Source organism: Macaca fascicularis, chromosome 16 (assembly GCF_037993035.2).
Source record: "Macaca fascicularis isolate 582-1 chromosome 16, T2T-MFA8v1.1".
In the NCBI taxonomy this organism is placed as follows: Eukaryota; Metazoa; Chordata; class Mammalia; order Primates; family Cercopithecidae; genus Macaca; species Macaca fascicularis.
Genome location: NC_088390.1, coordinates 84789881 through 84805386, shown reverse-complemented (window position 1 = coordinate 84805386; position 15506 = coordinate 84789881). Strand labels below are relative to the sequence as shown.

Below are 15506 nucleotides of genomic sequence, written 5' to 3'. Positions count from 1 at the left end.
GTAGTCCCAGCTACTCTGGAGGCTGAGGCAGGAGAATCACTTGAACCCGGGAGGTAGAGGTTGCAGTGAGCCGAGATCACGCCACTGCACTCCAGCCTGAGCGACAGAACAAGACTCTGTCTCAGAAAAAAAACAAACAAAAAAGCACACTCATGAGAGATTTTTAAAAGAATTTGTGTCAACTGCCCCAACATCCTTTAGTAATCAATTCCAATGTTGAACAATGATTAATAATGAACTGTTTTTCATATAGTTTAAACATATAGAGAGAAATGACAAAGTCACCTAAATCTTGTCTTAGAGGGTAGAACATTTTTTTGAAACTGTAAACCAAATCTCAGTGATTTGATGCCAGGATGTGTAAGTCATCTGACTTCACCACCCACTGAGATGAGCAGGTCTTTTGCTAAACACTGAAAAAATGAAAATGCAAAAAATGGAGAGGCCATTTCTTTTACAGTCCCAGTCCTGCGGGGTTCACCAATGTGAAAATTAGCAGGTTTCCAAGAGCACCATCCTGCCCTGATTCTATCACCTAAAAATTCCCCTAAATCAAACTTGAGTTTACGATGAAAATCTTCCACCATAGATCACCATGAACAGCAAGCTTTTTTCTGTACCTAGAATCAGCACACATGACTGGACCCCAGATCTCTGTACTAGATGTCTGACCCCAGGAGGTCAAATCTCACCCAAGGAGTACAGGTACAGATAGAAAATCTAACACAACGCAATCTCAACTAAAGGAAGCAGTTCTAAGATTTTTTTTTGTAAAGATCAAGCGTTAGGCTCAATTAAGAAAACTATTTGCAGCCAGGCACGGTGGCTCACGCCTGTAATCCCAGCACTTTGGGAGGCCGAGGTGGGCGGATCACCTTAGGTTGGGAATTCGAGACCAGCCTGACCAACATGGAGAAATCCTGTCTCTAATAAAAATACAAAATTGGCCGGGCGTGGTAGCTCGTGTCTGTAATCCCAGCTACTCGGGAAGCTGGGGCAGGAGAATCGCTTGAACCTGGGAGACGGAAGTTGCGGTGAGCCAAGATCACGCCATAGGACTCCAGTCAAGGCAACAAAAGTGAAACTCCGTCTCAAAAAAAAAAAGAAAGAAAGAAAAGAAAAGAAAACTATTTGCACACAAGAGAATTATTTATCCCCCTTTTTTTAATATTAGCAAGCCTCGGGTCAGCATGTTCTTGGCAAATGTTTATTTTAAAAGACCACTGCCTGAACAAATTGCTCCAAAGCCTACTTCATCATTTACATAACTTCAGTACTTTTCCAGAACACAGGCCCTTTGAAATGTGTAAAGTGTTTCGAGTGGCTCCTCTTCCCATGCCTGAGTGTTACTAAGGATTGCTTCACAGCTCTCTCTGGCAGGATGTGAGAAACGCTGTATACACAAAATCCCAGCAAGGCTGATTACTCACGCCAAGTCACCTCACAGCCAGGATTACTTAAGGAAAAGACCCCTCTGAACTCTCCGACACTCACATCCTGGGGCCGAAACCATGATATAAGCAGCCTCTGGAGCTTGACCGAAGCTCCTGAATGCACACACAGTCCCCCTTTTAACGTGTAAGTGCACGGTGGCCGGGGCTCGCCAACAAGCACGGTGTAGAGGGGGAGCAAGAACTGGCCGGGCTGCGCAGGGCCCCCTGAACAATGGCACACGAGTCGCCCACCCTCCCTCAAGAAGGCCAGTGAAGCAGCACATCGGTCAGGCGCTGAGCCCCCGGGAGGCAGAAATGGGCCCAGGAACCAGGGAGGGACTTGCTGCGGATGCCCAGGACGCTGGGCCCGGGAGTTTGAGCGCCGGGGGGCCGGGCCGCAGCCGCGAGGGCTGCACTCTCAGCCTGGCCGCCTCTCTCACCTCCTGCGCTGGCGGTCCCGGTTCCTGCCGAGGCGGTCGGACAGGCGTCCCAGGAGCGCGGCCAGCCCTGGGCGGCCAGGCAGGAGGCCCAGTAGTCGCCTCCAGAACACGGGTCCCGCCGCCGCTGCCGCCGCCACCGCCATGGAGATTCACCGCTTCCGCTTCCGCTCCCGGCGCGCACGAACTTTATTGACAAACGCGAGCGCGGACACGGTGCAGGCGCGCAGGCGCCGGAGCCCTGGCCCGGGGAGGGAGGCCCTGCACCGCCCCCAAGCCTCAGTTTCCCCTCTGGGGGACACAGGCGAGGAATAGTGGTCGCGCCACAGGAGTGGGTCGGAAGTCTGCCCGTTAAACCCGCAAGGGCTCCAGGCGGCCTGCATTCCTGCAGTCACTTGTCACAGGTAGCGGAGGAAAGGATGCGGCGCAGGGGCTCTAAGAGCAGCGTCACATTTGGCTCCAACTCACCAGCTGTCAGGGGATCCTCCCAAAGTGCTGGGACCACCAAAGTGCGTGTGCCACCGTGCCCGGTTAATTTTTTAATTTTTTGTAGAAATGGGGGGGTCTCACTGTGTTGCCCAAGCTGGTCTCGAACTCCTGGGGTCAAGCGATCCTCCTGCCTCAGCCTCCCAAAGTCTTGCCAAGCCTGGCCACTGGCTGTCAAAATTGACTCCTTGGCGCACAGTGGCTCACGCCTGTAATCCCTGCACTTTGGGAGGCAGAGGCAGGTGGATCACATGAGGTCAGGAGTTCGAGACCAGCTTGGCCAATGTGATGAAACCCCGTCTCTACTAAAACTACAAAAAATTAGCTGAGCGTGGTGGCGTGCGCCTGTAATCCCAGCTACTCAGGAGGCTGAGGCAGGAGAATCGCTTGAACCCGGGAGGCGGAGGTTGCAGTGAGCCAAGATCCCGCTACTGCACTCCAGCCTGAACAACATAGCGAGACTCCATCTCAAAACAAACAAAAAAAAAGAGTCCTCATTGAAAAGTGGGGGGAATTACTGTTTGAGGCTCTAATTGATAGGGTGTTCTTTAGACTTGTACAACACCCCTAAGGTGTTAAACTTGAACAAAGTCTGTTCTTGTATGAAGTCTTGTAACCTGGTTAACGCTGACTCACTAAGGTGCACAGAACCACGGAAAATCCCCACCAGACTGAGGGAGGAATCATCTTTCACCCTGTTAGTCCCAGAGGCTGCAGCTCCATGGCACAGAACAGTCTCAGCAAATCTGTGTGAGATGAACAGAGTCTTCCACCCTCCTGATGTGCCCAAGTACGCAGATATCACTGGCCCCAGCAACACACAGTTCTCTGCCCAAAAGACTGAAGGAGCGCATCCTCATACACCAAGAACACTGTTTTTTGGTTTTTTGGTTTTTGGTTTTTGTTTTGAGACAGGGTTTCACTCTTGTCACCCAGGCTGGAGTGCAATAGTGCGATCTTGGCTCACTACAACCTCTGCCTCCTGAGATCAAGAAATTCTCCTGCCTCAGCCTCCAGGATTACAGGCGTGCTGGGATTACCGGCATGCTGGGATTACAGGCGTGCTGGGATTACAGGCGTGCTGGGATTACAGGTGTGCGCCACCACACCTGGCTAATTTTTGTATTCTTAGTAGAGACTGGGTTTCACCATGTTGGCCAGGCTGGTCTCAAACTCCTGACCTCAAGTGATCCACCCACCTTCAGCCTTCCAAAGTGCTGGGATTAGAGGCGTGAGCCACCACGCCTGGCCCAAGAACACTTTTTGAAGCTAATTTTAAAATGGAGAACTTCGTGGCATTCTGAAAGGCAGGAGAGGTGATCTCTGATCTGTAATATGCAAAGCTCCCTGGCTGGCCCACATAGGCTGGGACCTGGAAACTGGAAAAGCTGTAGGATATAATCATAGTCTACTGTGTTGTGAGGTTAAAATGATATGGACACGTGGGCTGGGCGCAGTGGCTCACGCCTGTAATCCCAGCATTTTGGGAGGCCAAGGTGGGCGGATCATCCGAGGTCGGGAGTTCGAGACCAGCCTGACCAACAAGGAGAAACCCCATTTCTAGTAAAAATACAAAATTAGCTGGGTGTGGTGGTGCGTGCCTGGTAATCCCAGCTACTCAGGAAGGCTGAGGCAGGAGAATCGCTTGAGCCAGGGAGGCGGAGGTTGCAGTGAGTCGAGATCGCACCACTGCACTCCAGCCTGGGCAACAAGAGCGAAATTCAGTCTAAAAAAAAAAAAAAAAAGATATGGACACACTGAAAAAAACCCTCCAAAGTCCACTTCCACAGATTATGCAGGGAAATCAACTACACATTCCCACAAGAATGTTCATCTCAGCCTTGTTCGTGATATCAAGTGTGGAAGCAAATCTTGAGGAGTAGGGGCTTGGTTAAATAATGATACATCAGTACGTTGGAAGACCACACATCCATAAAAATAACATGTTCTGGAAGAATATTTAATGACATTCAGTGTAAAAGCCAAATTACCAAGGAGTAGTGTAGAGACCATGTGATTTTATTAAAGGTGAGAGAGAGAGAAAGAGGAAATGTGTGTATGTATACAGAAAGACTGAAAGGAAATACCCCCAAAAGTAAGCGTTGGTTATTTGGTGCCATTAAGGAGTTTCCAAATTGTTGACAATCAACAAGTATTTCAGATTGGCTTTGAGTTGCCTTTTGCGTTTAGATGGCTTAACTAATACTACATGGAATTTGATTCAACCCTTCCAAGTTAGAAACGGTGAATCATCAAATTTCCTAACTTCCAGTAACTAGAATGAGGCCATCCATTGCATGGTTCCACTTTTGCACTGTTCCTGGCCCACAGTTGTTGCAGAGTAAACACTTGCTGTATGGCTACACCGTCATGCTCAGCGGTGAGTGCCGCATGGGCCCTGGGAGCTTAGTTATCATCCTGGAAAGAGCTGGCAGCTTTTCTACATGGGTGCTTTGCTGTGCGAGGTACTGAAACAAACAACCATGCTACAGGCTCACTGGGAATTCCCAATCTTAAATAACTGCTAGTGACAGACAGCAATATTGATAGCATGGTAAGTCAAACTAATAAGTATTTACACTAAGGATAAACATCAAGGAATGACCCAGTCCCTTCTGAAACCACACACCGAGAGCCTCTGGCCTTCATGGCTAGTTTAAAACAGACAGAGCTATCACCAGAGTGAGGCAACCACAACTTTGCCCCGGGACACATACATTTCAAGGTTGCAAAAATGTTAAATAATGGTTTTCAGAGATTGTGCAATTTTTAAATGATTCCATTTACAAGATGACAGCACGTATGCATTCTTCCTGTCAGGAGGTCTCCTCTGGGCTAGTTACCGAAAACAAGTAGAGGAGATAAGACCCTCCCAGTCAACAAAGGTGACCCCGAGAGCCTGCCTGGGAGCACTCAGGGTATCCCAAAGCTGCTTGACCGGCTCACAATCTGGGTCAGACACTACTGGATTCCCATCTCAATGACTGCGGGCGAAAAGACATCTGTCTTAGTCCCCCTCACCCTCCTGCCCTCACCCACTGCCTTCTCGTTAGTCCCACTCGCTCCTTCCCAGACAGGAGGTGTCAGGGTTAGAAAGACAGGGTCGATGGGATTGACATCCTATGTCTTCCCAAACGGAAAAGGAAACCCATTCATTGGAAGGAGAGTTGACGTCAACGAGTGGTGGGCTGCTGCCCCTGAGAGCGGGGCCGCTCTCCCAGGCAGGAAACACCAGGAAATCCTGAGCCAACAGCCCATGCCTCACTGCCTGTGATTCACTCCCTGAACCGAAAATCACTGTAACACAAGAGGAAGGCTCCTCCTCTTCTAGCTCGCTTGCTGGGAGAGGGTCTCTCCCAAACACGGGGCTGTTAGCAAATTCCTAAGGGAGGAAGTGTCTGTCCGGCCCACCTTCTGCCTCCAGAGATGAGAAACGGCCCCGGGGGGGCTGATCAGCTGTTTGTGAGGAGCCTGTTCTTTGTTAAAAGGAATGCAGCCTGCCCGCTGGAGATGGGATGAAACCGTAACTGCCCCGTGGGTTCACCTTGCCTGCCGCCCAGACAGAACCGATTTATCAAGACAGGTGCATTGCAATGGAGAAAGAATGATTCACGCAGAGCCGGCTGCGCGGGAGACCAGAGTTTTATTATTACTCAAATCAGTCTCCCCAAGCATTCGGGGATCAGAGTTTTTAAAGAAAATTTGGCAGGTAGGGAAGCTTGGGAAGTGGGGAGTGCTGATTGGTCAGGTTGGAGATGGACTCTTAGAAGGTTGAAGTGAGGTTTTTTTGCTGTCTTCTATTCCTGAGTGGGATGGCAGAACTGGTTGAGCCACATAACCAGTCTGGGTGGTGTCAGCTGATCCATGAGTGCAGGGTCTGCAAAATATCTCAAGCACTGATCTGCGGTTTTACAATAGTGATGTTATCCCCAGGAGTAATTTGGGGAGGTTCAGATTCTTGGAGCCAGAGGTTGCAAGACCCTAAACTGTAATTTCTAATCTTATAGCTAATTTGTTAGTCCTGCAAAGGCAGACTAGACCCCAGGCAAGAAGGGAGTCTTTTCGGGAAAGGGCTGTTATCAATTTTGTTTCAGAGTCAAACTATGAACTGAATTCTTTCCCAAAGTTAGTTCGGCCTACGGCCTACGCCCACGGATGAACAAGGACAGCTTAAAGGTTAGAAGCAAGATGGAGGCCGGGCGTGGTGGCTCATACCTGTAATCCCAGCACTTTGGAAGGCTGAGGTGGTTGGATCACGAGGTCAGGAGATCGAGACCATCCTAGCTAACACGGTGATACCCCGTCTCTACTAAAAATACAAAAAAATTAGCCATGCGTGGTGGCGGGCACCTGTAGTCCCAGCTACACAGGAGGCTGAGGCAGGAGAATCGCTTGAACCCGGGAGGTGGAGGTTGGAGAGAGCTGAGATCACACCACTGCACTCCAGCCTGAGCAACAGAGCTAGACTCCATCTCAAAAAAATAAAAGAAGATGGAGTCGATTAGGTCTGATTTCCTCTACTGTCATAATTTTCTCAGTTACAATTTTGCGAAGACGGTTTCAAAGCCTACCTGGGAGTGGCTGCCTGTCTCCCTCTCCCTCTATTCTTCCCCTTGGTCATACGTCCAGTCTCACGGGCCTGGCCTTCTCTCGAGCCCGCGTCCTCCTCAGCATCTTTTTTGTTGTTGTTGAGACAAAGTTTTGCCCTTGTCACCCAGGCTGGAGTGCAGTGGCACGACCTCGGCTCACTGCAACCTCTGCCTCTCGGGCTCAAGCGATTCTCCTGCCTCAGCCTCCCGAGTAGTTGGGATTACAGGTGCCTGCCACCACCCCCAGCTTTTTTTTTTTTTTTTTTTTTTTTTTTGAGACGGAGTCTCGCGCTGTCACCCAGGCTGGAGTGCAGTGGCCGGATCTCAGCTCACTGCAAGCTCCGCCTCCCGGGTTCACGCCATTCTCCTGCCTCCGCCTCCCAAGTAGCTGGGACTACAGGCGTCCGCCACCTCGGCCGGCTAGTTTTTTGTATTTTTTAGTAGAGACGGGGTTTCACCGTGTTAACCAGGATGGTCTCAATCTCCTGACCTCGTGATCCACCCGTCTCGGCCTCCCAAAGTGCTGGGATTACAGGCTTGAGCCACCGCGCCCGGCCTTTTTTTTTTTTTTTTTTTTTTTTTTTTTTTTTTGTATTTTTAGTACAGACAAGGTTTCACCATGTTGGCCAGGCTGGTCTCAAACTCCTGACCTGAGATGATCCACTTGCCTTGGTCTCTCAAAGTACTGGGATTATAGGTGTGAGCCACCGCGCCCGGCCTTCCTCACCATCTTTACATTTGCTTTTCCCTCTGCCCAGAAGCACCTTCCCCCAGCTCATCTCATCCTGAGCTCTGTCCAAATGTCCCCCTGCCCTAGAAACAGCTTTTCAACCTGGATAACAGGATTTTAGTTTCTTTTTTTTTTTGAGATGGAGTCTTGCTCATCACCCAGGCTGGAGTGCAGTGGTGTGATCTCGGCTCACTGCAAGCTCCGCCTCCCGGGTTCACGACATTCTCCTGTCTCAACCTCCCGAGTAGCTGGGACAACAGGCGCCCGCCACCACACCCGGCTAATTTTTTGTATTTTTAGCAGAGACGGGGTTTCACTGTGTTAGCCAGGATGGTCTCGATCTCCTGACCTCGTGATCCGCCCGCCTCAGACTCCCAAAGTGCTGGGATTACAGGTGTGAGCCACCGCGCCTGGCCCAGGATTTTAGTTTCTTCCTCTTCCTTGCAGTGACTTAATGGTTTGCTGTTGTGTGCTTTGTCTCTTTCCCATCAGAATGCAAGCTCATGAATCTTTGTGTGCTCTGAGCACTGTGAAGAGGATCTGGCCCCAGAACCGGGCTCCACATGCTGGAGTGAGGAATGCACACAGGGCCAAAGGCAGTGAGCTCTGGAGCCACCAATGGTGGGGACAAGGGTGACTTGGCCTCCTGGGGAGACCTCTGACCTGCTGTTTGCTATCAGTTTGCAAGTCTGGAAGCTCAGGCCACCTTTTGGGGCTGGCTTTCCTGAGCCCCCAGTCTCCCCACAGGCCCCAGTCCTTTTCCTGTCTTCATGCCCCGCTAACACCTCCCCAAGTTCTACTCTCCCTGCTAAGCTGTTACTCTGATCTTTCCCAGTCCCTGATACCATTCCCACCAAAGCTAAGCCCTAACTCCAGCTCTCCCTGGCACAAGACAGACTTCTTTTCCCTCCAGGCAGGGCTCAACATACGTCTTTGTTTTGTTTTGTTTTTTTGGAGACGGAGTCTCACTCTGTCACCCAGGCTGGAGTGCAATGGTGCAATCGCAATCTCAGCTCACTGCTTCTGCCTCCCGGGTTCAAGCGATTCTCCTGCCTCAGCGTCCCGAGAAGCTGGGATTACAGGCACCCGCCACCACATCCGGCTAATTTTTTGTATTTTTAGTAGAGACGGTATTTCGCCATATTGACCAGGTTAGTCTTGAACTCCTGACCTCAGGTGATCCGCCTGCCCCAGCCTCCCAAAGTGCTGGGATTACAGGCATGAGCCACCAAGCCCAGCCTAGTTTTGTTTTGTTTTTTTGAGACAGAGTCTCGATGTATCACCCAGGCTGGAATGCAGTGGCATGATCTCCACTCACTGCAAACTCCGCCCCCGAGTTTAAGAGATTCTTGGCCGAGCATGGTGGCTCACACCTGTAATCCCAGCACTTTGGGAGGCCAAAGCGGGTGGATCACAAGGTCAGGAGATCGAGACCATCCCGGCTAATATGGTGAAACCCCATCTCTACTGAAAAAAATAAAAAGAAAAAAATTAGCCGGGCTTGGTGGTGGGCGCGTGTAGTCCCAGCTGGAGGCTGAGGCAGGAGAATGGCTTGAACCCAGGAGGCGGAGCTTGCAGTGAGCTGAGATCGCGCCACCGCACTCTAGCCTGTGCGACAGAGCGGGAGTCCATCTCAAAAAAAAAAAAAAGAGATTCTCATGCCTCAGCCTCCAGAGTAGCTGGGATTTCAGGCATGCACCACCATACCCGGCTAATTTTTTTGTATTTTTGTAGAGACGGGGTTTCTCCATATTGGCCAGGTTGGTCTCGAACCCCTGACTTCAAACAGTCTGCCCACCTCGGCCTTCCAAAGTGCTGGGATTTCAGGCGTGAGCCACTACACCTGGCCAGCATATGTTTTCTTAAAGGGCAAATAGTAAATATTTTAGGCCAGGAGCAGTGGCTCCCACCTGTAATCCCAACACTTTGGGAGGCCAAGGGGGAGAATGGCTTCAGACCAGGAGTTTGAAACCAGCCTGGACAACATAGTGAAAACCCATTTCTTTTTTTTTTTTTTTTTTTGAGACGGAGTCTCGCTCTGTCGCCCAGGCTGGAGTGCAGTGGCCAGATCTCAGCTCACTGCAAGCTCCGCCCCCCGGGTTTACGCCATTCTCCTGCCTCAGCCTCCCGAGTAGCTGGGACTACAGGTGCCCGCCACCTTGCCCAGCTAGTTTTTTGTATTTTTTAGTAGAGGCGGGGTTTCACCGTGTTATCCAGGATGGTCTCAATCTCCTGACCTCGTGATCCGCCCGTCTCGGCCTCCCAAAGTGCTGGGATTACAGGCTTGAGCCACCGCGCCCGGCCGTGAAAACCCATTTCTACAAAAAAAAAAATTTTTTTTTTTTTTTTTTGAGACAGAGTCTCGCTCTGTTGCCCAGGCTGGAGTGCAGTGGCCGGATCTCAGCTCACTGCAAGCTCCGCCTCCCGGGTTTACGCCATTCTCCTGCCTCAGCCTCCTGAGTAGCTGGGACTACAGGCGCCCGCCACCTCGCCCGGCTAGTTTTTTTGTATTTTTTAGTAGAGACGGGGTTTCACCGTTTTAGCCAGGATGGTCTCGATCTCCTGACCTCGTGATCCGCCCGTCTCGGCCTCCCAAAGTGCTGGGATTACAGGCTTGAGCCACCTCGCCCGGCCAAAAAATTTTTTTTTATTAACTAAGCCTGGTGGCTCATGCCTGTGGCCCCAGTTACTTGACAGGCTGAGGTGGGAGGATCACTTGGACCTGGGAGGTTGAGGCTGCAGTGAGCTGTGATCACACCACTACACTCCAGCCTGGGTAACAGAGTGACACCCTGTCTCAAAAAAGCCAAACAAACAAAAAAAAACCCACACAAATAAATAAATAAATATGTTCTACTTTGAAGGCCAGATGGTCTCGGTGGCAACTACTCAACTCTGGTGTGAAAGCAGCCACAGACAATTTGAATGAGCCTGGCTGCGATCCAATAAAACCTTATTTACAAAAATCGTCCTCCAGCCCATGCCCCATAGTTTGCCAACTCCTGGGTTAGAAAAGTTTTCTGCTGTGCACAATGGCACATGCTCATAGTCTCAGTTACTCGGGAGGCTGAGCAGGAGGATCACCTGAGCCCAGGAATTCCAGCTGTAGTGCACTATGCCAATCAGGTGTTCGCACTAAATTCAGCATCAATATGGTGGCCTCCACCATGTGGCCCAAGGACGGGTGGACCAGCCCAGGTGGGAAAAGGGACAGGTAAAAATTCCCATGCTGATCAGTAATGGATCGCGCCTGTCAATAGCCGCTTGCGCTCCAGCTTGAGTGATAGAGTGGGACCCTGTGTTTTTCTTTTTCCTTTTTTTTTTTTGAGACGGAGTCTCTCTCTGTCGCCCAGGCTGGAGTGCAGTGGCGCAATCTCGGCTCACTGCAAGCTCTGACTCCCGGGTGCACGCCATTCTCCTGCCTCAGCCTCCCGAGCAGCTGGAACGGAACTACAGGCGCCCGCCACCACGCCTGGCTAATTTTTTGTATTTTTGGTAGAGACGGGGTTTCACTGTGTTAGCCAGGATGGTCTCGATCTCCTGACCTCGTGATCCGCCCGCCCTGGCCTCCCAAAGTGCTGGGATTACAGGCGTGAGCCACCGCGCCTGGCGCTTTTTTTTTTTTTTTTTTTTGAGAGAGGGTCTCTTTCAGTCACCCAGACTGGAGTGCAGTGGCATGATCTTGGCTCACTGCCCCCATCTCCTGGGCTCAAGCCATCTTCCCACCTCTGCCTTCCAAGTAGCTGGGACTACAGGTGTGCATCACCATGCCAGGCTAATTTTTGTGTTTTTTCTAGAGACAGAGTTTTGCCATGTTGCCCAGGCTGGTCTTGAACTCCTGAGCTCAAGCAATCCACCCATCTTGGCCTCCCAAAGTGCTGGGATTACAGGCATGAGCCACCGCACCCAGCCTGAGATCCTGTACTTAAAAAAAGAAACAACAACAACAAACAGCTTTCCCCACAGCTGTAGCCATGTACCCGGCATGGGCCCTGCTAGACCTGTATGGCCCTAAAACTGGAAGAGATGATGATTTCTGGGACTGGGGGCCTGAGCCTGTTGGAGCTGAGGGAAAGTGCAAAACAGCCGAAAGTTGTAAGGAACAAATTTGACAAACACAGAAGCTCGAATCAGCAACCTCCCCGTGCAGGGGTGGGAGCCGGTCAAAGCTCTTCCATTCATCATTTAAACTTTTCAGTGTCGAAAATCTTGTCATCTGCAAAACAAAACACCCATTGCTCAATGGCTCCCTTGCCACAAAGAAGCCCAGGACGTTCTGGCATTTGATCAACAAGAAGCCAGAGCCCAGATTTCTGGAAATGCCTTTTGGGCAGAGCATCCTGGTTTGTTTCTCTGTCACCGGTGAGAGATAAAAGCAGCTCTCGGTTTCAGGGGAATCTCAGTCTTTTGTGGCATGGCGGGTCGCCAGCGCCACCTGAGCGAGGAGCTGCAGGCCTCGAGATCCAGCAGCCCACAGCATGAGGAATCCAGTGATATCCCAGGGAATCCCAGGGTCCCCCATCCCGCAGCTTCTCCCTGCCCAGCCCCCACAGGGAAGTAGAGGAAGAGGCCAAGCATGCCTACTGAAGATGAGGTCCAAGGGGGAAGGGCCAGTGGGACAGGAAGATCTGGACTCCTCCTCCTGGCCAGGCTTGATTTATTTCCAGTATCCTGGAATTTAGGAAAGAGACTCAAAATAAATCCCCCAAAGTCCATAACCTTCCTTGCCCTTTAGCTTGGGAGAGGCAGAGGTCAGGCTGAGTTGCTGTCTCAACGCCTGCAGACCCTGGCAGGGAAGGGAGGGAGGGGATGGCGCTCACCCTGGAGGGTGGGCCTGTGCTGACCTGGGGAGTCCATGCCCCGCCTGAAGGGCCAATGGGAATGTGCTAGAACGTGGTCCACTGCTACCAGAGTGTCCTGTTTTTCCAAGGAATCTCCAGATTCAAATGTAGATGTGAACTTTCCAGATTTTTTTCATGTTGTCTCAAAAATTGTTTTAATTCTGTGTGGGCCACACAGCCACTGCGTCTACAGACTGCACTCAGCCGTGCACACGCCACCACTCTGCATCTTTTTTTTTTTTTTTTTTTTTTGGCTGCTTCTTGTGGAGCAGGGCTAATTCGCAGGCATTGTGCCCAGAGTAGCCTGCATCTTCTGGTCTGTAGAAAAAAAAAAAAGAGAGAGAGAGAAGAAGAAGAAGAAGAAAAATACCCCAGGTGGCACAGGAAGCCAGGGAATAGGAGGGGAAGACTCTGGCTCGCCTGATTGCACCTTTTGAATGCTGACCTGTGGGGCTGTCTTACGTATTCACGAGCTATGTTTTCCATTTGTAAAGTTTCACAAATGCCTGAACCACCTCCCACAGGTAGAATGAAATGGGTTCTTTTCTCTCTCTCTTTTTTTTTTTTTTGAGATGGAGTCTCACTCTGTCCCCCGGGCTGGAATGCAGTGGGGCAATCTCGGCTCACTGCAGCTTCTGCCTCCCCATTCAAGAGATTCTCCTACCTCTCAGCCTCCTGAGTAGCTGGGACTACAGGTGCGCGCCACCACTCCCGGCTAATTTTTGTATTTTTAGTAGGCCTGGCCATGTTGGCCAGGCTGGTCTTAAACTCCTAACCTCGGGTGATCCACCTGCCTCGGCCTTTCAAAGTGCTGAGATTACAGGCGTGAGGCACTCCTCCTGGCAAAGTGGGGTCTTACTAGTTCAGCTCACAGACACTTCAGCTTGAGCTGGAAGCAGGGAGCTAAGGCCTTTGGGGGGTGAGAGGGAGAGTGAAGTAGAAGTGAATGGGAAAAGACAGTGGGCAGCAGAGGCCCGGGCACTTGGCACCAGGGGCATGCCTGTCCCCCCAGCAGGCCCTCCCTGTCTCTGCCAGCTGTCCACCCTCCCCTCCCCTGTGTATGACACCGAGTGGCCTGGAGGGAGGCCAGAGGAGCCTGTGTGTGGGGAAAGCCTGGCACCAGCCTGAGCTCTGCCACCATCTGGCTGGGAGACCTCGCACCAGACAGGGACCTTGCTAGACCTCAGCTTCCCATCAGCCTACAGAGAATTCCCCTTGGTTGTCCCCCCAATAGATTAGGTCTCCTCATAATAGGCTCACATAGCTCCTGGGACTTCTTCATAGTATGCGGCACAGTCAAAATTAATCAATCCCGATATAATTCTGGAAGAATCTTGTCCTTCTGGAAAAACATCTAAGCTCCATGAGATCCCAGACTGATAAATTTCTGGCACCTAACTCAATCCCTGACACACAGTAGGTGCTCAGTAAATATCTACTTGAGGCCAGGGGTGGTGGCTCATGCCTGTAATCCCAGCACTTTGGGAGGCTGAGGCTGGCGGATCATAAATACAAAAATTAGCCCGGCGTGGTGGCGGGCACCTGTAGTCCCAGCTACTCGGGAGGCTGAGGCAGGAGAATCGCTTGAACCCAGGAGGCGGAGGTTGCAGTGAGCCGAGATTGTCCCCCCTGCACTCCAGCCTGGGAGACAGCACGAGACTGTCTCAAACAAAAAACAAGTATTGCAGGGACAAGAAGTGACTCCAGGCAGGTCCTGTGGCCCCCAGGGGCCTGACCCTCTGCCAGCATTTTGTTTGCAATTATCGGGGGAGTGGCTGTTGGGGGAGTATGAAACCTGGGAAGGAGCAGTTCATGTACTCCAGGTTAAGAAACTCTGAACAGCACCAACCTAAGGCCCAGTGAGTACAGTGCGGGCAAGGGGGAGGGAGGAAGGAACACGTGGGGATGGCTGCCCCATTTTCACCTTAGACGCCTTAAAGTCTCACCTCCTTGTGCTTGGTGGAGGCTCCAGCCCCACTCCTAGCCCACTTCTCTGCCTTCGAAGCTGGTTCAGGATCTTGGGAGCCAAAAAGAGGGTATTATTTTCTTTTTTCTTTTTCTTTTACTTTTTTCTTTTTTTTGAGACGGAGTTTCGCTCTTGTCGCCCAGGCTGGAGTGCAATGGCACAATCTCAGCTCACTGTAAATCTCCACCTCCCAGTTTTAAGTGATTCTCCCACCTCAGCCTCCTGAGGGGCTAGGATTACAGGCATGTGCCACTGTGCCCAGCTAATTTTGTATTTTTAGTAGAGACAGGGTTTCACCATGTTGGCCAGGCTGGTCTTGAATTCCTGACCTCAGGGGATCCACTAGCCTTGGCCTCCCAAAGTGCTGGGATTATAGGCGTGAGCCACTGGGCCCGGCCTATCATTTTCTATTTGAACTTGCCTAAGAATCAGTACATGGCAAAGTGCACACCAGGTGTGCTTCACACTGCAGAGGAGGCAGGGACTTCCCAGACGGTGAGGGGCTCAGAAGAAGCCTGCGTCCGGGATGCAGGAGGTTGACCAGAGGCTGCAGGCACACCATGGTCGTGAGGCAGAGCCCCATGAGAGTCAGGGCACCCGACTGTGCCCACCTGGCTCCAGCAGCCAGCCCAACCGGAGTATTGCAGGGCGAGCCGGACGGCTGCACTCACCTGCTCCTCCACCAGCTCCTGCCGCTCCAAGGGCGCCCGGGCCCAGGACATCCCAAGAGGCACGTCTCCCAGAGACAGCCTGGCCGCCTCACCCCTCCCGAGCTCTCCCCCTCCTGGGCACTGCCTCCTCTGCATTGCCGCCCAGATGGTTCACCACAGCTTCACTTCCCAGAACTGCCCTGCTGCCCTGATGTCTGTTCCCGCAGCTGCTTCAGGGCAAATAGAAACTCTTCCCACCCCAGCCTCGGACAGAGCAGCATTTGTCGGTTTGGGGTCAGAGGAGATATTGGCTAGGAGCTAACTCCTCACTCCCCACCCTCCAACTCCAAACTTGTAGCAGATGTGGATTCCTC

General features: G+C 51.6%; 1 protein-coding gene and 1 long non-coding RNA gene across 39 annotated transcripts in view; both read right to left on the bottom strand.

Moving 5' to 3' along the window:
* PGS1 (phosphatidylglycerophosphate synthase 1) overlaps nt 1-2033 on the bottom strand; it is a 49297-nt gene extending 47264 nt beyond the window's left edge. For all 37 annotated transcript variants that reach the window (XR_012426265.1, XR_010582048.2, XR_006693329.3 and 34 more), the window contains exon 1: nt 1874-2033. Coding sequence is in view for 14 of the 37 variants with exons in the window: in XM_045376577.3 (XP_045232512.2) it covers nt 1874-2016 (143 nt within the window). In the remaining 23 variants the exon portion in view is untranslated. The remainder of the gene's footprint in view (nt 1-1873) is intronic.
* Nucleotides 2034-5980: 3947 nt separating this feature from the next.
* LOC123569544 (uncharacterized) lies at nt 5981-15229 on the bottom strand. 2 transcript variants are annotated; one of them, XR_010582047.1, is made up of 4 exons: nt 15154-15229; nt 14463-14533; nt 6572-12346; nt 5981-6233 (listed from the first exon to the last, which is right to left on the bottom strand). It is a non-coding gene; the product is annotated as an uncharacterized lncRNA (long non-coding RNA). The 2 variants fall into 2 exon arrangements; XR_012426251.1 differs by lacking the exon at nt 14463-14533.
* Nucleotides 15230-15506: the final 277 nt, after the last annotated feature.